This window comes from Apus apus, chromosome 4 (assembly GCF_020740795.1).
Source record: "Apus apus isolate bApuApu2 chromosome 4, bApuApu2.pri.cur, whole genome shotgun sequence".
Classification (NCBI taxonomy): Eukaryota; Metazoa; Chordata; class Aves; order Apodiformes; family Apodidae; genus Apus; species Apus apus.
This window is the reverse complement of record NC_067285.1, coordinates 11,503,035-11,526,631: the sequence shown is the minus strand read 5'-3', so window position 1 is coordinate 11,526,631 and position 23,597 is coordinate 11,503,035. Positions and strand designations below refer to the sequence as shown.

General features: G+C 40.6%; 1 protein-coding gene across 3 annotated transcripts in view; it reads right to left on the bottom strand.

The window, feature by feature from the left end:
* Positions 1-1,932: 1,932 nt before the first annotated feature.
* SORCS1 (sortilin related VPS10 domain containing receptor 1) overlaps positions 1,933-23,597 on the bottom strand; it is a 275,819-nt gene continuing 254,154 nt past the window's right edge. The window contains exons 22-28 of one of the 3 annotated variants that reach the window (XM_051619103.1): positions 23,313-23,425; positions 20,099-20,230; positions 10,293-10,392; positions 5,444-5,549; positions 5,109-5,269; positions 3,667-3,785; positions 1,933-2,366 (exon numbers count right to left, since the gene is read on the bottom strand). In XM_051619103.1, coding sequence (XP_051475063.1) covers positions 2,310-2,366; positions 3,667-3,785; positions 5,109-5,269; positions 5,444-5,549; positions 10,293-10,392; positions 20,099-20,230; positions 23,313-23,425 — 788 coding nt within the window. In that variant the 3' untranslated portion in view covers positions 1,933-2,309. The remainder of the gene's footprint in view (positions 2,367-3,666; positions 3,786-5,108; positions 5,270-5,443; positions 5,550-10,292; positions 10,393-20,098; positions 20,231-23,312; positions 23,426-23,597) is intronic. The other 2 variants (XM_051619104.1, XM_051619105.1) reach the window with 2 other exon arrangements.

Below are 23,597 nucleotides of genomic sequence, written 5' to 3'. Positions count from 1 at the left end.
AGATAGTTACCTTCATATTGGCACCTCCGTTCATCCCTTGCCGATCAATTTCAGTATGATGCTGGTACCAGTAATAGATGCCCAGAGATTCTAGGAATCATATTTTCAGAAGCACAGTATCACCACTCTCTCCTACTTCTACTGAATGCTCCTTTCTTTTTGAAATTTCCTACTGTTTTGATGTTGCTAGTGATCCCAGTCAAGGACAGAAAGCTAAAATGAACAACAAAAACACTGGCCTTCACTTAGAGACATAATCTGTTTAATAAATATGACTGTAAAAGCAATAAACAATAGCAATTATACATTACGCTACATCGTATTTAACAGAAGGGAAAAAGAAGATGAAAAAGTACATCAAAAAAAGTGATTTTAAAATTAGAAATAGTTCCAACACTATAAGAAAACTTTTCGATTGGCTTACTATAAAAATAAGTTGGCTAATGTTGGACTTCAGTGGGGAATGTTATACAGTTGCTGCCAAAGCTTTCCCATCTTTCTTAAAGCTGCAGTTGCAAAGACAATAGCAAAGCCATACAAATGGCTGTGTTCCTACCTGTCTTCAGAGAAACTACAGAAAGATGCAGAGGACTTTATATTGTGGTTATCCTTTAACTATTACGAGTCTAATGTTCTTACACTTGGTATCACTTTTTTTCTTTACCAGCAAGAAGGTTGATTTGGGTTCGTGCCCAATTTGTGACAGAGGGATTCAAACCCACCACCACCAACACTCCCCCGGACCCAGGACTCCAGGCAATGCCAACAACATTTTCTCCTCTTGTTGACTCATGTTTCCTTGTGCAATGTCTATGGAATAAAACACACGTCAGGAATCAGGGTGCCTGCTATGTGTGTTACACTAATTATGAACCAGCCTCTACTGGCCTTCACCTGACACTGTTAAGTATGTGTACCTTGGTTACTGTCTTTCTCCTGCTGCACTTGAAATCAAAATCGTGGTGCTACATTTACCTGAGTTGGGTTGGAAATCAACAGCTGTCATAACCACAGGATAAGCTTCAGCCAGATAACCAGTGTCTTGGTAGGACTTGTTTGAGTTGTGCTAAGCCTGCTTTCCTGCTTGTTTCCTTGCATAGTCTATGTGAATATGTCCTGCAGCCTCATTTCTACTTGCAGCGTAAGATACAAGCTTATGTTTTTGGTAAGAAATCAGATCTTGTGGTGCTGAGGCTCAAAATGCGTGGCAATGATCCCAGGTCAAATCCTTCTCCCTCATATGCCTGGAGTGGCAGGAGTTTGCAGACCTGCAACCAAGGGGGGCTTGCCAAGAATGTAATAGGAAACTGCACATAAGCCTTTCCCTGCTCCTTGTTCCTGCTCCAAAAAATTGACAGGCTTTGGGGTGACTCCCAAAAGGCAGAGATCTCCTGGGACTTCCCCAGACAAATCCAATCATTAGCACTAAATGCAGCTGAGAGTGTTACTAGGGTTTTCCTTAGCCAAAATTGAAATTGTAAGGCTGGTAGAGGGTACAACATAAGTTCATGCTGGCAATAACCTCCTACAAGTGCAGTATGGACAGACCTCCCTGCCCATAAAGCACACTAGCTCTGTTCCATTCAAGGTTAGGAGGCTGAAGTGACCTTTCAGCAGTGCTATCAGTGGGATGCCTTCGTGTGAGTAGGCTAAAGAAGCTGCTTAAGAAAGAGCCTAACCCTTCAGTTGGGATCGCCCACACCTGCACTCAGACTCTTTGCAGCCATGGGGCATGAGCAGCAGCTGCAGCAAGAGGAATGAAGGGCAGAGGCCAAACAAAGACATAAACCAGACTCACCAAGAATCTTTTAAGTGCCTTTAAACTCCAGTGTGATTTTTTTGTGTGTCCTATGAAAGTCTGCTGGGGCAGCTAGCCCTCCCGCAGCCCAAAGTGCTAAAAGAGCAGTTAAATCTAAAGCCAAGAACCCTAAATGCCCCCTCCCACCTCCCCTAGACCTTCTCCCCACACATCCCAGCCCACCCCTCTCCCTAAAGAAGAGACCCCCATGCATATTCTTGGCCTATATCATTATGAATTTTCTACAAATTAGAGACAGATCAGAAAAAAAGAGAGTGGAGAGGTGAGGGGAAGGGCCGCAGGAGTGAATAGTGGTACCAGTTCCTCTCCCCCCACCCCCCACTAAAACTGAACACCTGTACAATGCAGTTCCACTATGGTCTCAGTATAATGTCCACATGCACAGGCTTAAAGCTAAAAACCCTTTGTCATCTGAAGAATTAAGTCCAAATGCAGTGAGATCTCCTCTTTTTTAGATATAGATACATATCGGTGTCTGCAATTCAACCATTTACATAGGTAGGGATTTCTTTTGTGCTCTGGGGCTCAGCAGCTGTGGAAATACTTCCTGTGGCAAAGAAAGAAGAGAACAAGAAAGTCAGTAAATAACAAGTACATTTAGCCAAGGAAGCTGTTTGAAAATATTGCCTTGCTGGCCCTGGAGATTCAAATGTTTCAGACTGACATGTTCTTCTCAGAAATGTTTTCTTGTCATTCCAAACACTGAAGGTGATGTCCTGTTCTTTTGCTAATAAAGGTGATTCTCCCGTGTTGAACAGAAGAGGGAGAGGGGTGGAGGAGGGAAGGAGGGGTTGAGGTCCTCACAGGAAAAGTGAAACTCATTAGCAATTATAAGGTGTTTAATGAATAACCTTAAGCCTTGCATTTGCAAAAGAGCCTAAACCATTCACACCCAGAAAATAGGAACTGTGTTTTTCTGCTGCCAGAGTTTGGAAGGAAACTTAAATGATCCAGGGATATTCATTGATTCCTCCAAGGAAGGATCCCTAAATGTTAGTCAAAGGGGTTGAAAAAAGCTGGCTTCTGAACAAGCATACAAAAGAGAAACACCCAATTACAGTCTTGCTTTGTTTTCCCAAAAGAGAGAAAACTCATTAAAAAAGAAATTGCTGATTTCCAGAAACAGATGAGGTGGTTGTATAGGAGAGTGAAGGGTCTTTGCACTTTCTATTCTGTTCACACCTAGATCCAGACCTTTTCATTTTCTCAATAAGCTCTGATTCAGTTTCCTCATTCATCTTACTGACAGGATAGAAAAACACTCTTAGGAAGTTTGTTGGACTGATTACTTTTGATAGAGAATTGAGTCTATGTATCCCACACATTTACCTTTTGTGCTCACTAGTGCAGTTACAGGTACAAACTAAGGAGTTAGAAACGGCCAATTTCTGGTTTAATACAGCGTGCAGTAGCACAGCTGAGAAACACACAAAACACTGGCTATTGTAGGAAGCCAGAAATGCTATAGCTGAACCAAATGAAAAGCTATCCCCAAAACTGGCTTTTGACAGCTCTTATGCTAAAGGCATCAATGGATTAGTTTCTGACACCAGCAAGAGCAGTTTTGAAGCTACCTTGAATAGAGCTAGTGGGTGACTGACACTTGCCACTTCAGCCTGAGCGACCTGTGAAAATGGGTGTTTCCCTACTTCTGGAACAGTGTGAACCATGGTCATTACATTATTTTAGAAGAAGGAAACTCAAAACCCATCTAACTCTAGAAACTTCCTGGCCTAAAATTGGGTGTTTCTCCCTTGGTGTCTTACAACAATTTTGCCTCAGAGGCTTCTAGGGCAAAAAGAAAGAAAAACAAATGAGAAACAGAATTGTTAAAGTTTAGGACCCACCGCTCCGGGTCTTGGCTTGAAACCTCTTGGTGATCCACAAGCCTTTTGGAAGTCCTCTGTCCAGACTACCTTGGTTGCATTTCCTTTCCTTGGGTTCTGGACTGTGGCCTGGGGTTGCTCTGTATGGGGAACACCACATGGGAAGGTTGGTCCCCTGACTCCATCCTGTGTTATGCTAAGCAGGGATGTCCATCTCTGCTGATGAATAGCTGCTTAAAAGCTTTTAATAGCTACCAGATCTCTCCTTAGTGAATGGGTGAGGAGAGATCAGTATTGATGGCAGTGGGGATTGCAGCTTAGACATCAGTTTCAACGAGAGACCTTCTTCTTTTTCACAGGCCACAATTTTAACACATCACATTCCTTCCTTTAATTGCCCTTCTGCTTGCTCCATCTCTGCAGTAACTATGACTCCAAACCTGCTTTAGCAAACACTCCCATACCTTTTAGGGATGTCCTCAAGCCGGATCTAAGCTTTGGTTAAGCTGATGAAGTTGTGCAAATAAGGGATCTCAGTTATGACTATGGTTCATTCCTGTCTAAGTCAAAACAGCTGTAAACTTTAATTACTCTAAAACAGGTCCATGTCCTTATTTGCAAGGATCCTGTACCATATCTCTGGTCTGGGACTGCAGAATTGTCACCTCACAAGTGGACCTAAGCAATGCCCAAGCAATGCTGGCTTTAGCAGAACGTGTTCCCAGGCTGAAACCTCCCTGCTTGGTCCCAACACTTTTACTGTAGTCAGAGTAATGGAAAATATATAAACATGAGCAAATGTGTGACGGAACACAGTATGCCCTCTTCAGGTCAACTCACTTTAGTGCCTATGAAAGCCTGCTTTGCAAACTTTTGACCAGAGAGGCCTGTGGGAGAAATCAGCCTGAGAGCAAACCTAGCTGTCCGGTGCTGAGATCCCACGTTTTGCTCAATTTCCCCAGGAAACAGCCAGAGTAGCATTGCTGCTGGCAATAAGTCTGGCACAGCACAAAGGCCACAGCAATCAGAACATCAAGAAATATTTAGCTTTTAGATCTGACTTACCGAATCACCTCTCACCTCCATGTTCCAGGTGAGGGTGGGTGAAGTTCTCCTGGGTATTCCTCAGGTGTGGGGTTTAGCCCCGAAACTACATCAGCCCCAGCAAAATAAATTGTCTTATAGCGCAAGTTAAGAGTTGGCAGGATTTTTGAGAAGGGAAGGGGATCTACAAAGAGCAACTAGGAGAGAGAAAAAAACCTGGAGTTGTTCCCCTCCTTTTCATCACATCACAGTGAGGGAGAGGGGAGAGTTAGCAAGGTTTCCTGTAGCAAAACTAGTGCTGCAGCAGAAGAAGATGGGAGGAGGAGTGTGCAGGAATATGGGAAGAGAGGAGGCTGAGAAAAGGGTTAGCCAATTATAGTCAGAGTCTGACCAGCTGCAGGAGGCTGCAAGTTATTTACCTATGGGCTGGACTTCCAACTTCTCACCTACTAGTTGCTCAGGGCTCATCAGCTCACTTTGAGGGACATTAGGTATGCTTTCCCTCTGACTGACTGGACTGACCATCTCTTGATCTTTTTCATTCTGCATCTGTGCATATATATTAAGGCCAGGAATCTTCCTAAAACATTAACAGAAACCATCATTGTGGGGTACTCTGGCATACTATGTAGCATCAGATTTTACAAACTAAGAAACAAATCACTGCCAAAAAGAAAACCCAGCAAAACAAACCCCAAACACCTCAGTGGAAGGCAGCAATGGGGAGAAGGAAATGGCACAGGGAGAATCATACCTTTTGAACTTGTAGATTACAAACACAGCTAGTCCCACAAAAACGACCGAGAGGAGCATCAGCATAGCTGAACCACTGTGACTGGGAGTGAGGTCCACCAGGGGAGCTGCAAGAGAGGGGCAGAAGGTTAGAGCCACCCTCAGCCTAGAGTGAAAGTTGCTCCCTCCAAAGCCGTATGTCAATCTCCCCTTATTGCACTTATAGCAGGCCTCATCTGTCCACACATCTCCAAGGCTTCTCTCCCTTTCAAATCCACCTGAGAAGAAACCGGGGTTCAGACCAGTTGTGATGCTCAACCTACCCTTTGATGTGAAGTCCCATAACTTTCTTCTTAGAGGGCTCTTCACTGTGGTCTATTAGAGGAGTGCCTGAAACCTACTCTGTCATATTGCAGACAATTACCTAAGGTCACTGCAGATGAGATCACATGGGTACCAAAACTGGCATTTTCTAAACAATCCTGGAGCTACCCACAGGCTAGCTTGTCATGTTGGCTCTCCATTTTGCTTAGAGCTATTTTGGATAGCTCCCAATGCACAGTGAATGATGAGAAACTGGCTCCTCAGTTTTTCTTAAGCAAGAATGCTCACCAAATGCATTGATCTCTCCTCAGTCCCCATTCCAGCCAGAAGATCACTGCCCTTCACAGACACTGGCTCAGCAGCCATGCCTTACCCTGGCAAGCTCTTCTCACACCTCTGACATTTCAATTTTTTTTTTCTCCTTTTCCTACTCTTCTGAACATGTTCCACCCTCTTTCCCCTGGTGCTCTGCTCTCTTTCCCACAAGTCTTCCATGCAGAGGTTTAAGAAAAACAACACAAAAGCAACACTAATTAAACAACAAGTCCCTTTGTGCTTCTCCTTAGTTTTGGTCTCCACATTTTCATAGCCCCTTGCAAAATAAGGCCACGCAAAACAGCCAGAAGCATCGTTTTCCCAGAAATACAAAGAGTACTAAACAGAGAGTTTCCGTAACTCACACACACACAAAGAGAAAGACACCTAGCAACCACAAAGGGACACACACAGATCTAGCGGTCTCAGTTGTTTGTGCAGACTCCCCTAAAGCAAACTGTAGACAGACATGCAGCTGTAGCTGTGTCATTACACAGAGCTAACCCATACAGCTGACACATCCACACTGCCTGTCTCTGTCTGGTGTTACACATGGAACAAGGCATAGTTGGTGCCTTCTTCTGCAAACAATGGAAGTTAACTTGAACCCCTGTCACACACACCCTCTGTCTCTTGCCCCTCTTCACATGCACTGAACAGCCTCATCCCAAACCAGAACCAGAAGACACAAGAAAACATGCATGTCAAGGAAACACTTACTCATACGCACACCTCACACACACACATGCACACTCTCAGCTGTCACACCCAGCCTGAGAAAGCCAAAATTTGCAAAGAGAAGTGAAAAAACTTCTTCCCACATCAAGCAGGCTGCCCTCTGGAAGATGAGGTAGCAGGCTGAAATGATCTGTTATTATGAATTCCTCACATGACTTCACTCTGCCCCTCTGCATGTGTGTTTTGTGGGTCTCTGCAGTTCTTCAGGATGACAAAGTGGCTCTCCGACTGATTCAGGCTCAGCATCACTCAATATTCTTGTTATAAGGCTGTGCTGAGAGTCTGGTAGCAAACAGCTATTTAACTGCTTTGTGAGGAATACCACCATATTTTACTCTGCCTTAGAGTTGAGGTTGTTGTCTGTTGGGTTGGACTTTGGTTTGTTGTTTTTTTTTCACGACAAGAAGGAATGAACATGATGAATGGATTGCAATCTGCTGTTCATAATTGCCATAAATTAATCCTTCCTTCAGTGTAGCTTGAACAAAGATGACAGAGGCATGATATGAGCTGAGGCCAACATCTGTCATTCTTCTCTGCTTCAGGGAATGCACACACTCACATACAACACACACACAGAGGCTCATTTGTACAGGTTCTGCTTAAATATCCACACCAAGATAGTTTAGATCACTGTATTTTTTTCTCTGCAGCTCCTCTGTTACAGAAAATGCTGCTGTGCACGACCAGGCACACACACAGGGAGAAACACACATGTGCATTGAGGCACAGGAACATAAATGTAGCCATGCCTTTACATACATGTGCACTGACAAAAACACATACTGAGCTTTGTGGTTCAGTCAACTATGGCTGCCCAGGGTCCAACACAGATTCATAGTGAAAAGGCTGGGAAAGAAGGGATACTATAGACTGGAGCAACACATCTGGACCATGTGCATCCTCCTGGACTGTGTTTTCTAGGGACTGCTTCTGATGCTGGCTTGTGTTCCAGGTTTCCCTGTTTTATTTTACTTAATTTTTTATAAAAGCTTGGGTTGCATAAGCACACTTCTTCTTCTTCCTTGAGAACCAAAACAACAGTTTTCAGCAGTGAAGTAAATCTCTCTTTTGGCACTTTGTCAAATTCTAAACTACACCCAAGTTTTGATGTCATGAAATCAGGCCTTTTATTTAGACAGGGAACTGAGTCATGACCTCTGCAGCTTGATAAGGAGCAATATTCCCTAAAGACCCCACAGTGGCTGCTCTCTGGGCATTTTAATATCTAGGTTGGCAGTCCGGGCTCATTTTGCATTCTTACTCAATCGTATTTCTCTTAGAGACAAAATCCTGTAGTGTCCCTATAGGACATTGTGAAGCCAGTTACAGCAATCACTCACATCTCACCGGCAGCTTTGAATAGAAGTACAACAAAGCCTACCTTGCAGGAAAAATGAGTGTTTGCAGCTATTGTGTACAAAAAGTACAACTCATTCCTCATGAGTGTGTGTGTAAATACAGATAAAAAATGTGCATTTTCAGTGAGCACACGATCATGTATTTACACAGCATGTCTGAGCCAAGCATCCTCTGCTTCAGCCTGACCTAGCAAGAAACAGGCCAGCGTGTGCCTGAAGCCCATACTGATATTTAGCATGGCAGTGTGTCCCTCTGAGAGACCCTGCCTTTTGGTTCATTCAGGGCAGCAGACAAGGTTCAGTATCTCAGAAAAGTGCTACACTACCTTCACTATCTGGCTTCAGGTCTGGAGCTACCCAGTATTTAGCCAGCTCTGAGCAGGGATGGAGCATCCAGGGACCTTGTGTGCTTCCTCATGTAGAGGTGCCCAGAATTCCTCTCCAAGAAGCTGCAGGAGGCTCCTACATACATCATGAAGCTTGGATCCAGATTAATTCTGTATTAAATGCAGGGCTGGAGCTGCGATGCTAAGTGTCATCTGTTTCCACTACATGATACCAGGAATGTCCCTTCAGTAGCAAGAAGTAAAGATGAGCCCTTCCCAGGAATACATAATGTTATTCTTTCTAACTACACTTTTTTAGACAAGGCCTACAGGATATTCAGGATTGATCTTGACTTTAATGAACATTGACCAAAATGGAAAACAGCAATGTGCATTGGCAGAGTAAATGCCCAAACACAAATTTAACAAATTATGAGCAATAGCAGGTAACTCCATGTTTGAAGCTCAGATTAAGATGCTTTCAGATAGGTTTCTTTAAGAGGTGGGCATTGAGTATGTTCTGAAACTACATGTAGTATCACTATATTTCATCATTGAAAATTCAGGCCAAGGATTGCTTCTCTGGTAACTATTATGTAAAATGTAAATGAATTTAAATCTAAATGTAGACTCACACAATTCTTCTGTGTCATATACCTATTACAGGGGTTTTTTTTACAATCTACAGGAGAGAAAAAAAGCAAACAAACTGACTTCTCAAGCAGTTCTGTGTTTTCTTTTTTCTTGAGAGATTACTCAGCTACGCTGCACCTCCTGCCTTTTTTGTGCTTTTGGTTCTAAAATGTCTAAAAGTAAGCATCTAATCATCTGTCCCACAGCTACTGGAAAGCAGAAACATGCAGCAACATTCCTAGCACAGATATTAGCAAGTTCTGCTTAGGAAAAATGAAATTATGCAAATACCAAGGCTTTTTTCTGGGGTGAATTAAATGCAGTTGCATTGCACCCTTTCTTAACAGTCTCTTTTCCCTTTCCTTTATGGGCAAAGCAGCATGTGGACTGACACCAGCTTGGGCAGACCTGCTCACAGCATAAAAAGCTTTTTGTAGATCATTTTGTTGGTACAAGTGAACTAAGGCTTTTAGTTTGCAAGTTAGCAAAAGAAGCTGATACCAGCTGATCAGAATTATCAGTAGCTCCTGGAGAAAAGGAAGTCTTAAGAATCCTGAACATGGGGCCTGTGCTGTGAAATGAGGATTTAGCATACAGAATATACAGCAATGCATGTAATTAAACGATGGGACTTTGGAGATGGCTCATTTTGAGCTAGGATAAGTTAAAGTTCAAACTGCCTAATCTTATGTGTGTGCATATGTAAATTGCTTCTAGTTTTTCAGACTGCTGAACAGCTGCTGAACTGTGCTTAATTGCTTTGCATGTTTGTTGATTCTAGAATATCTGAATATATCTAAGGTGAGGTGGTGACCTTTGCACTGTGTTATCCAGGTTGAATACACCATGGTGCAGCTTAGCTGTTGAATACTTCAGAGACAGCCAAGAAGCCCACATTTCTATTGCTACTGCATTTCCATCAACAGCAAATTCTTGCACATAAATAAACAAAAGGATTAGCTGTAAATGCAAAAGCCACTATATCTTTTTCGGCATGATGAAGAAAGGGGAGGTGGAGCAGTCATTTTAATGTCTGCCCATACACTGAGTTGTTATTGTGACATAAAAATGAGAAGTGTTTAAAATACAGCTGACAGCACACTACTAGCATCAAGGAATATATTGCTTGCTGTGCTACAGAGCAACAGAGATGACACAGAAAGAGGACACTGACCTGCTGTTAAATGGGCAGCATGGACAAGGATTCGGACCCCTGGCTTCAAATCAAAATGGACCAGGTTTTGGTTCAGTTTCTGGATCAGTGTTTCTGAAATCTGGGAAAAAAAGGAGAAAGCAAGAAATGCATTTATTTCATGATCATTGGTTTAGGTTGCCAATAGATGGCTAGGAAATGGACCTGCACACAAAGCACAGATTTTGCAGAGGCAACAGACTTTATGAGCACAATTTTTTATCACCCTACAAAGAGGAAGTTTGTGAAAGCTAAACACATCTGCCAGTACTACAGAGTGGTTTGTGTATGGTTAGCAAGGAGTGATAGCAACAAGATGCCCTGTCACACCTCTGTAGCACCCCAGCAACAAAAGAGAATTGAGGCCCAGAGGAACATTATACCCACATGGGTGTGTGCAGGACCAGCTGGCAACAGCACAGCAGTGAAGTCCACTTACTATGAAAGCAAAGAGAAGCATTTATATTCTTAATGATCATTCATTCATAACAAATAACTTTTTGCTCATTCAGTGGCCAGCTCTTTGATCTTAAAGCATGTTCTGAACGTAATATACCTGAATAAAAATGAATAGTTGCCCAGCTTGTGCTGAAATTCCAAATGGTAAAAACAAATTTCATTACATCCAGCTGTGAGTTTCAAGCTGGCTGCTCCCTGATCCTTAGTACTTACCAGAATCAGCTCGAATCTGAAAGTGTTTACTGACTACAGAGTGTGGCTCAAACAAAATGCATGTTCCATCTATTCTTATGAGTTACAGACAGACAGAACACACTCTTATATTATCTTTCATGGCAGAGACATCCTACAGAGCTTTTAGATCACTAGATTTTTTTGCCAGAACTCTGACAACAACAATACCTCTAGTAGAAATTAAGCAGGCTATTTCTTCTTTAAAAGGACACAACAAAAAAGATGAGCATTTGCTGAGATAAAACCCCATTAAATCTGTATTAGTACACTGAAGAAACCAAGCTTTGGTCCAACCTGTTGGTAAACATTCCTGGTTTTGTCAGTTTGTCACAATATGCACAGACCCACTTTCTCCATATCACTCTTAATTACATCCAAGAAGTTCCAGGCATCTTGCTATTAAAAGCAAAAAATCCAGGTAGATTAATCAAGGAACAGAAGCTTACAGATACGGTGTTGATAGTTTGTTGTGTGTTTTGTATGTTGATTTGCTAGATATTTCATTTATTTCACATTTTCTTACAGCAGTGAGCAATTTTGAACCTGAAGATAGCCACTGTTCTGCATGTGGGTTTATTAGGGAGAGGTGGTTGGAAAACTGAAAAAAAGAGTTAAAAAAATCCCCACCCTACAAGCCTTACTATACAGTCACTGCGAACGTGTTTTTATAGCCATACCAAGATCAAGAGGAACCATTTTCTAGTGCTCACCACTTAATTTAATTTGTTTTAAATAAATCCTTATTCCTTCTTGAAGATTAATGAAAAATTGTCAGAAAAAAAGAACATTCCAATAATTTTTGCACCATCTTTTTTATGTTCTTCATTTTTGTCTGGTTGAGTTATTTCAGTAAATGCTACCCAGATATGATTAGATGTTCCTTGGCTATCATTCATTACAGTATGAGACTTATCTGCCTCTTTTATTTTTGTAACATTCTTAATAGTTCTTTCAATACTCTTGGCTTGTACACTTCATTTCTGGCTGCTGATCACTTGAATAGATGCCTTTGGTCCAATATCAATTTGGCAATAACTTTTACAGGCATTTTATTTCTATTTTTTAATATATCTCTTTAAAGTTTACTTTTTTTTTTCGTGAGTGCCAGAATGAGCAGTAAATATATTTCTTCCAATAGCAAGAAAAAATAACACCTGCTTACAAAGAGCCATCTGCTGATCTCAGACCAGCAGGAATGGTGACACAAAGATACGCAGTACATGAAGAAAGCCTGGGAAGCAAATTTTATCACTCTTTAAGAATCTGAACCTATTAATAACCAAGATTGACAACTATAAAGAGTGCTTAATCTCTAAAACTGGAGCAACAGATGCAGATTGATATGCTGTAAACCAGGTACATTAATGGCCCATGGAACTAACGGGGAAAATATAATCCAGGCCATTCTAGTCCCAAGCATGACCTAACAACTCTCCTCCATAACCCTGCAGGAATGATCTTTCTTTGTGCTCTGAGATTCTGATGCTGCTGGAGAAGCTGAGCCTATGAGAAAATGCAACCATGAGAGAGTAAACCAAAGAAAAGAGCCAACCACGTTATATCATTCCTCTTCAACCCATTGAGATTGCTGCACAAAATAGGCAGGGAAACTGCAGAGGTAAAAAACATACGTGATGCCCTCTATACAAAAAGAGGCTTAATGTGATGTATAGGTGACAATGCAGCCAGCTAATGCTACTATCTAGTATTAGAAAATTGCGTCATCCAGGACTTGGGGAAGAAATAGAAAAATAGGAGAACTGCAAGAAAGTCAGCATGAGAAGGGACCAGAGACTTTGTTTGGTGCCACTGATGTCTCACCTGTCTGCCTGAGGAATCCTGCTGTGCAGAATGAGGGAAAAACAGCAGCACTGGCAGGGACATTACAGCTGAGAGGTGCTGTGGCAGCTCCCAGCAGGCAAGCTGCATGTGTGAGAGCAAACTCAACCAGTATTATTGCCTGGCAGGACAATGAAAAGGAATAATAGGAAGGGGAGAGGCAGTAAGAGTGAAGTAGAAAGAAAAAATGAAGAAAGAGAGAAACAGTGACAACTGAAGTTTATTATTATTGTACTGCATTGTTACCTGATAATGAATGAGGACCTCACTGTACTACCTTCTGTACAAACGCAATTGAGGATAAAATGATTTCTGCCCAAAACCATCAGTATCTCAGCAAAACTTTGAAATAGCCATTACTGTTCCAGGACTATATACTAAGTACCAAAGCAGGCAGCAACTCTTCATGCTGAGCAGATTATACAGTGTATTTCCTTGGCTCTATTAATTATATGCTCTCCCAGTGGCTTTTTGGTTGCAGCTTTTTTGCCTGGGTCTTTGTGGAATCTGAACAAGTAAAAAAATGAGTAACAGCCTGAGACTTTCAAAAGCACCAGAAGTTCTTGTGAGATCAGACATCTGCCTTCCTCAGGCAGCTCTGGAGATTCCTGACACACACTTTTGAGGGAAGAACAAATGCATTCAGACACTTTTTATAATGTTTGCTTGCTTGGTACAATATTTTCATTTCCCTTTATGTGGAAAGTCAGATTATCTTAGAAATATATATATATATATAAAGTCCAGAAAGGGAGAAAAATGCATTTCTGTAGTTTTAAAAATTATCTGAAATAGAAACCATACACAGTGGTTTACAAAGGTCAGTATTTGAAGTCAATGAGCAGGTTACACACAACTAAACTGCCAAATTCCCATTGGAATTGGACACTGCTCTCCAAAGTTGCACCTGATATTGCTTCTGGTCCTCACATGGTCCTGAAGGGATCTGTGAAATGCAGATCACTCAGGACACTCATTTTCAGATTGGAGAAGTGGCTCTTCTGCCTTTCTCTTCCTATCCAGTCTATTTCTAGCTCAGTGAATCACAGGTTATCAGACTTTAACCTAGGAGTGGTTCTGACTCATATTTTGTTTACAACATCAATAGAGTCTTTGAAATAAATTTCTACACAAAGGCTGATCTCAGTCACTGAGGTAATTAAAAGATTTAAACGGGAAGCATTTTGGATCTTGCATCTCATTTTATTTCTGCATTCAAAGTGGCACCATGGATGCATTTTTGTTCAAAAAACAGGTAAGGAAACATCAAAGTACTTGGCCCTGTTTCAAAAATAGCAATGCAACTCCTGTTGAACAACTAGACCTTCATCTGGGGAACAGGTTGTCTTCAGGCCTCTCCCTGTACTCTCATTGCTGGAGATGTACCTAACTCAGCTGAAGACAAAACTTCTTGGAATAGCAATGTCCTAATTTATAGTCTTCAAGAGTCTCCCTTGTGAAAATAATTAGCTTTCAGAATTAGTTTTGGTCCTTAACTGAGCCTCATTGACTTTATCTGCTTCATTTGCAGAATTAAGCATGATGTGTAAAAATAATTCAGTAATAGAAACCATTCTTCATGTATCATTTTTCATCAAAGGACACATAATGAATAATAATAGCAGACAATTTGTGAAGGAAGAAAAGATATTCCAATTTAAAAATGGAACAAAACAAAAATTAATTTGGCTTCTCTTAGCATTTTGTCAGAATTAGGACTGTGAAAGAATCGTGTGCACCAAGAAACAGAATTATCACTCTGAAAGGGCGTTTTCCCTCACTTTTTGGAATTTTGAAACTTCTGGTGTAAATTAGTTTAGACTAACTGAATGTGATTCAACTGTGCCAGTATCTTCTAGCTAAAAATCTAGATAATTGCATAGATTATCTGTAACGGTCTCAACTAATGAGAGCTACACTTGAATTCATTGAGTAAATCAATAAACAACTAAGGAAAGAATTATGCATATTGATTAGTAGGAAGCAACTTGAACCAGCATTACAAAAGTGAATCAGGAGTCAGGGCAAATGTGGACAACTTTAAACTCACCCTGCATAACTGTGAGTACTTCACATGAGGTCTCTAAACCTTGCTTAGCTTAGCACTGAAAAAAGTAAAATCACTGACTTGCAGGGTCCAGCAGGAATTTATTGAGATCTTTACTGGAAGATAAGTTGTTAAGTATTCAAAGACCCTATGAAAGCACAAGGCAGAGGACATTCCTGTGGTTACTCAGGACAAAAACTGACCAGCAGGTATGAACCCAGAGAAAACGTGAACATAAAAGCCAGGGTCACTTTAGATGAACAAAGGTGACCAGAAGGAGTCTTGAGAATCAAGGACTGCTCTGTACACTGAGCAAAATATGAGAAGGGGAGAGGGCTGATAGTCACATGGCAGGAGTTAACTCAAAGATATTAAGGCAAGATACACAGACAGCCTCTTGTAGAGCACACAAGCAGCTGATCAAGAGAAACTAATGAAAACAGCTTAGGAGGGTGCTTGAAAAAAACTATTAAAAATAAAGAAGTTCCATCAGCTACAATGAAGCAGAAGTAAAACTAACGCAGCTTTAAGGAAAGAATTCTAAGATATGCACACATACAGTCTTCCTGAATGTCATTGTCCATAGCATTAAATTCACCAGAGTTATTTAATCTCCTCAGTTAATCACTGCCAATTGATATTCAGTCATCCATGTCATTTCCCATCTCTTTGGCTGGATACAGATACTGGCCACAGCTGCAACACGTTGAGCACAGTTGGCTACCAACCAGCTGATGTTGCCATTTGCCAAAGACTCCATCACACCTGCTGCATTGCTGATAGCTCATTTCAGAGACAAGATTAATGGCTTCAAATGTCATTAACTAGTTGCTCTTGCATCTATTTTGCATTCTGCTTTTATGGTTGTTTTGAATAGGCCAGGGAAAAGAATGCAAACGGAGAACTAAAGAGAAATGCATGAAAACACTGAAAACTTTACTTTATATAGAAACATTACTTCAGCATTCTTATGTATCTCATTTGATTAACAGGAGACATTTCCTGCATGACAAAAAGCGTCTGCTAGCAAACAATATGGAGAGAAGGACATTTGTGAAATGCATGAATAAAAAGATAACCCTTCAGAATCTGCCTATAGAAAAAAAAAACTTTAGACTGAAGAAACCCTGAGTGATCCTATCTGTATTTGTATCACTGCCCTCTACTGAACTGTAAGCAGCGTGTCTTCCTAATGCACATTCATTTGGAATTGGATTAGTGCTAAAAATAACTCAAAAATTACTTCAAATGCTACTAATTAGAGGTTTGCCCTTCACTGAAGAGAACAAATTTGGTGCTTTTGAAGCAGCAGATCTGAATTCTGTAATTGTCATATTCCCCAAGCCCATCTGTGAAAATGGTGCAGCAATTGCCAGTTAGCCCAAGTGGCCAGTGGTAATTTTGGGTGGCTGGTCTTGCAAGATTGGGATATTTTAGCGAAGTTGCAGTGACAACACATAAATCAAACAGCAGCATTTTACAACTGCCAATTATTTCTACAATTTTAAGCAGGTTGGTAGTCTGTCCTCAGTGTAAAATGAAGCAGGGGAGACAAGTGACCCAATTAAAAAAGAAAAAAAAAAAAGAAAAAAGCAAAGTTGCAGCATTCTGGTCATGAACACGTGACCAGAGTGTTTTGAATTCTGCAGGACAGAAAGGCCTCTTGATTTTTATGTAACTATGAAGAATAATTTACACTTACTACAAAAACTGGAGTGGACCAAGTAATCTGAGATCCTAAAAAAATTTGTATTTCTGTATTAGAATTATTAATTGTCCCATGCTGCACATTGAAAAACCTTCCCCAGCCTCATACATTGCAGATTTTTTCAGCTGTCAAGAGCAGATAAACTTTTTTGAAGTCACTTCAGTCTCTCATGAGAAGTATCAGGAATGCAGAGCTCACATTTTAAATGTAATCTGCAAACAGATATAACAATAATTGACACTGTGTGCACACAAAAAAATAATTTGGGGCACTTGAAAGAGAAGGGTAGATCAGCTGAAGGAGAAAATTGCATCTACCATCTAACCACAGTCTCATCAAAGAGCGTGAGACACAAATGCTTTCTTGTCATGAAAATCTGCATGGAAATATATTATTTTAAGTGTTGTGCAGTGCATTGGACAACTTACACACTTCCCCAGACCCACTATTACTGTACCCAAAGGTATTCTTAAAAAGCCAAAGGAGCAGGTACCAGATAAGAACAGATCAGCTTAAACTGCCACAGGGGGAAACAGCAAGAAAGCAAGCCCAGCCTGCCCCCACCATGTGGTCATTAGGTACATATCAGATTTACTGGTCCAAAGTCCATGAACCCACATGTATCCTTAATTGTTACCCACGGCAGAATATTTGTCTAGCTCAGGTGATGAAATACTGCTTGGCTAAGCAAGCTGCCCAAAACCTTACAGGTGCTATGTGATAGACATCATCTGCAGCAAGCTCAGAAGTTTCATGTGGGGAGATGTAGCTTGAAGCCCTTCTTCAGTTACTGTTTCTATCACTTTTCCCTTCTTCCCAGTCCATTAGCTACCCTCTGCTTTGCTTGTTCTAGCTAACTGAAGTCCAAAATCTTTGAAACACCTGCATGCTTTACCTGGCTTCTCCCTTTCAAACCCAGGTTGGATGAGCAGAACAGACTCTTGCCTCTGGTTCTGGTACCAGGCATGTGAACGTGGTGGGTTTGGGGCTGTATCACCACATCCATGTCATGTGACTGCAGCTAAAAATGGTGACTTCAGGAGGCTCTAACAGGAGGTGAAGAGAAGGAGGGGGCTACAGCATCTTCTTTCTCCTGATAAATCTGTGCCTACAGTGTGTGTGGTGTTTCACTCAGTTTCACCAACTTCTGATTTTGAGAATGAATTAGGTTTTCCCTCCCTTTGGTACTGAAGAAAGGGCTTTTGCAGAATAGAAACATTAATTTCTGTAATTCCTCTCTATCTGAGCAATTCTAACTGTAAGTTTTCCAGGGACTGAAACTATTTGTCACTGTGTCTCTGGACAGGCTAACTATGAGTCTCAGGTTGTAGAGTAGCTACCATGTGTGATACGACAGCATGAAAAATCGAACCTATATAATTCAGTGCTTCCTTAAAAAACCCTTATTCCATTGCAGTGTTTATAGAAACTGTTTCCATTTTGTTCATGTATACTTTGAAGTTTCTCTTCCAAATGAGAAAAAAATCATCCAGAACTGTAACTCATTTGGGTGTACACCTGCAAACACACAAACTCACATGCCTTTGAATAGCTTGTTGCTTGCTTATGAACCCAAAACAGATTTCTGTTCCTAACAGAAAATAACACTATACATCATAAAGTACCTAAGAAGCAACTGAAGCTGTCATCAGCAAAAACATCTGCTCCCAGTACTCATCCCAGTGACTTAAGGCACAGGAAGAAGCTGTTTAATGGGCTCTGAAATTGGTAACAAAACAGGAACAATCTCAGAATATACTTAAGAGATGATGAGGGCAGTGACACATTTTGGAGCCCTTTTCAGGCAGTTCCCACCGAAAACGTTACCATATTCTAGTGGAGTAATTAGGAAGGAGAATGCAGTACCCACAGACTAGTAAGAAAAGCATTCTGATCATCCTGATGGGAGAAGGGGGGATGCTCCTTCACAAGAAACAGCTGGCTGCACATGGCAAATAGTTTCTCTCTCTGCAAAGGTTACCACTTGGACCCTGCAGAATTCCAGAGAAGTTGTTGGAGCCCCACTGAAAATGACATTTCTTCTTGTCCATAAAAAGGGCACTGTCAGGGCTTTCTTTTTGCACAGCCACAGAGACTTCCTATTTACAGAAGGGAAAAAAGAAAGGGACAAAGAGAGGGAGATACTGGCAAAGTACAATAAGCTGCTGAGTGCTGGAGGGTAGCTTGGGTCAGATGTAAATTTGAAAGTTTATAGACTGGCTTCCTTGCCAATTTTTGATGGAGGAAAGGAGGAGGATGAGGGAGAAAAGGGAGGAGAGGTTTTGCAGAGCAGTAAATCTCAATATTTTTTGTTTATTACATGCATGGTGAAAATTGTAGAAGAAATTAATTTGTCAAAAAAAAAATGATGGCTAGGGATACTGACCAAGGGAATGCTTAAGAATATGGGTGACCTAGTAGTTTGAAGCTCACAGCTAAGGCTTTAAACCACTGCCAGAGGCAATTGCAACAGCCCGTAATAGGTAAGGCAAATGTAAAATCTATTAGAAAGCAAGAATACAAGAAGGGGAAATACTGTTGGTACCTGGACTGATGGGAAGACTTCACTCATTCACAAACTGAGGGACAAATCCAAAGAGAAATGCTAATACCCTTGTGCCATACAGTAATGCTGAGGATTTCACCATAGCCCTGAGGCTGATACTTATGAGCTGATGACAGCCTCTACGGCAATGCTCATACAGCCCATACCAAGATGGAGTATGTCTGCCTGGGCCACAGACATGCTGTATGGAGATGCACAGGTACACTGATGTTTCAAGCAGGGCTAATCACCTGTGTCTCTGGAATCTGAGGTAATAAGTAGAGAGACGTTTCAGGATTTTTGACCAGCACAGTGAGTCACAATCATACTAGGCCCTCTTGGTGTACAGGACCTTTTGGATCTTCAGGGAGATACAGACCTCCAGTTAAAAACCTCCTTCAGCTTTGCATAGAGGAAATAATCCATAGTGGCTGAACCCTACTGTCAGCATCATGAAGAGGGCAGGCAGATAATCCAACCCCATTCCTGTGCCTTAAACTAAAGAAGTTCTGATCTGCCCAGGTATACCACCTAGCTCTGCCCTTCAGTGCTTTCTAGGCTCTTGATAGCCTCATGAACTTTGCTTTATGCGGCTGCTCTCATTCATGTGGACAGGAATCATCCCCTAAATCCTCCCTGCTTTTTTTCCTGCTTTCATGAAGTGGAACAGAACTTCTAAGGGAGAGACATGAGATCACATGAATTTATGCCAATTTAACATTACCGAGGGATCACAAATGGGAAAGTGTACTACTAAGTACAACAACAACAACAACAACAAAACACACCAAAAATAATAAAAAAAAAGGAGGTAGCCTATACCATGGGCATTGTTTAGACTCTGATCAATCAGATACATTTATTCCACAGTTATTTGTTCTAATCTGTTTTGGAAATCCCATATATATACACACAAATGCATAAGCATACACTTCTCCGAGTAATGGACACCATACCTGCTCTAGGTCTGCTGCTGTTCTTTTCTTTTCTCCTGTGGCATCTTGATAGGGTAAAATGAAGAGTTCAGCAGATGTGGGCAGACCTGGGAGCACTGCGACCAGAACACGCTTGCTTGAAATACCTGTTGCCTGATATATAGACAATTAATGGACAGATAAACAATAGGGGTGGCACTGAATTCTGACAGCTTCTTTGCTAAGACATCAAAGTACTTATACAAATGATGTACGGTATATCTGGTAGGAGAAGGAGAATCTTGTTAAAATTCACTGGAAGTAAAAAGGCAGGGATTAATAATTACCTGATCTAAGCTAATTTATCATGTTCTACGTTAAAATATGCAGGGTCTTAAGGCAACAGTGATAATCAGGTATGCTAAAATGAGCTCCTAAATAAGTGTTGCATATAGTGTGATTTGCTTTGTGTAAATTTAGCTATTTTAAAGTTATCTGACTATTCCAAGTTATTCCCTGGGGTTCTTCATTTAGTCAGTGGTAAGAAGCCACATGTTAAAGGGCAAGGCTGTGGGCAGAATTGCACTCTTGAGGTGTGATTAGCAGAAACATCTTAAAAGCCTTGTGGAGACACAGGGACAGAGGATGATGAATCATGTTTGAATCCCAAAAATCAAACAAATTCTTATAGTTCACATCTGAGTTAATTCCACAAGTTAATGAGGACTTTTTTTTTTTTTCTTCCCCCCCCTAGCCCCCCTAGCTCTTAAAGATTGTATTAATCTGCAATGTTTTACTTTTTTTCATCTTGTTGGCTGAGCATCTTGAGCCATTAGGTCAAACCCAAATCCCTCTTCAACACAAATTAGCCAAAAGTTAGAAAAAAACACCCTGCAGGCATCACTACCAGGGTCATCCCTTGTCATGGGTTTCAGCTGCTGTTACCAGGACATCATTACACAATCAGATTGTGGAGTTCTAAAAGCAGCTAGTTTGGCCTTCAGGAAGCTTTGTGAGCCAAAACAAGTAGAAACATATTTTGTTGAATTTTACTCCATTGCCTCTTTGTGTTATTGGTTAACCAGCAAATGCAATTTAATCTCAAGGGTTTGATTTAAATCTTAAGTTTCTAAGTGCTGAATTTAGTAGGTCACTTTCAAAGGAAAAAGACCTCAGACGCAGCCAGAGATTCCCCTGCAGTCAGGACTTTCAACCTTCTCAGACAGTAATTGGACCTAAAACTCAGAATTTTTTCTCCCTTGTAGTTCAAGAGCGAAGACTTGGAAAGACTGTTCATTGAAGGAAATCATGGACAGAAGACAAGGAATCAGAGAAACTGATTACACATCACCATTACCTGAGCTCATTCTGAGGTTATCCCATGCGTGACTGCTGACAGCCCAGAGAATAACATCTGGAGCTATGTAAAGGGAATCCTTCTCCCCTCTCCACACCAAGGAAAAGCATGTGGTTTTGTTGCTCTTGTTTTTGGTTTAAATGTGGACTTAGGAAAAAAACAACACTATAACAATGTACAGGTCTCATATTTTCTTTCCAAATATTCTTTGTAGCCAGGGCTTGCTTTATTTGTGCTTGCCTAACAGGTCATTTTAAGATGTCAAGAAAAAGACAGAGTATTACTGGTTAATAGAAAGTCTTCATTTTCTGAGACTGGGAATTATTTTTTTTTTAATTTTTTTTCTGGAAGCTTTTGGCTGATCTATCAGTTAATTCTTGCTTGCTTTATCAAAAGCGGGAGACACGACTTGGAAAATCAATGATGTGAACAAATAATTATGATCATAATACAAAACTGGATATTTTGTGATAATCTGAAATTATCACTACTTATAGAGAAGATCAGATTTTAGGAGATAATTATAATTTCTCATGAAGAATTTTTATCCCAGTCTAGGGTACTCTGTAATAAGAATGTAATACTTTAATAAAAGTTCATAAAAATTCTATAGCACAGCTATAATTTCCTATTGAATTATTCACTTATTCAACTCCTTTTTATACAGTTTACTTAATTGCTGTAGAAATGTATTGGGTTTATCTTTAATTTTTACAGGAACTTCTCACAAAGGCTTGTTTAAGGTGAATCATTTAGTTATATAAAGAGGGTTAATAGCTATCAATTCTTATATTTTTTAAACTGAAGTAACAAAAAACCTCTGTGTTTTCACTGCTCTGCTTTTGGAACTTGGTGCTTTGTACTGTAATTTTATAATCCTTTTTTAATGGCTTGATTTTGTTTTATTGAGTTATTTATATGCTGAAAATTCATCCTGAAGACAAATGGATCCTTGAGTACTTGATACAGACATAAATAAGACAGAAGAATAAGCTCCAGAAAAATGTGTTTGTTTTTTTTTTTTTACTTTCCTCCTCTCCTCCTGTCTTTCGAGGAAATTGAAGGAAAAAAATCTTAGAAATAATCCAGACAAGTTTGTGTGCACCTGGTTAGTGCAAAGTGTCCTTTCAGTCTGTTTCTAGAGATGATGCCACAAATGAACATCTAAGCTTGCTAATATAATCAAAAAGCCTTCTATCCTTTCAAAATCTGAGTATCTTTATTTAAAAACCAGAAACCCTGTTTCAAATAGTTCCTTTCACTACTTTTCTGCTGAGCTGAGAAACTTCTGCTGTCTTTTCTAACTTTTCTTAGCCTCTCAGTTTGAAATCCAAATCTTCACTCACACAAGAAAATTTTTATGACATTCTGTTCCACAGGTAAAGAAGGAACTTCAGAGCTTCTCCACAGTGTTGATAGGAAAAACAGTATCCAGTCCTGACCCATGAATCTCATGCTATGCGAAAAGCATAAAGCACTTACTGTGGTGCTTTTCTCTGTAGTAAAATTGTTTTCTCTTTGGTCTTCTAAGTTTCCTACAGCATATTTGTAATTCCATAGAATAGGTCTACTTTCCATTGTTGTATAAGAATAGCAGTAAAAGAAGTAAGAATTGCTATGCAGCAGTAAAGACATTTTTTTTTTCCATATGTCGTTTTCTCAGAAATATGCTATATAATCCACTGAATAAATTGAAAGGTGAATCTGAGCACCAGATTGTCATAGGATGGGGTAATTTAATCTGTCTAAAATTCGTGATTCTGGCCTCAAACATTAGTCTAGCCTCCTTTTCTAGCTGGTAGAAACAGACACACCTTCAGAGAATAGTGGATCCAGTCCTAACATAGGCACAAACCCGAAATTAGAACCATTGTAACACAGGTTATGCAGATTGCTTACCTCCACCAGAGCTCTCTTGACTACTCTGCTGATGTCCCTTCTCCACTCTGGGATATCTGGATTGTAGTCATCCAGGTTTGGAGAGAACAATAACCGCAAGGACTGAAATTGCTCTGCAGATACAATGACACGGTGGTAAGTGAAGGCTGTGAAATGCATTAGTGCCAAACAAGCAGGCAGAACCTAGCAGAACCTGCTGCAGGTCCTGTTTTGCTTCATCTATCTGCAGGTGATGCACAGACTGACAGAGAATCCAGCAGTGTCTGAGAGATTCACTGAGCAATT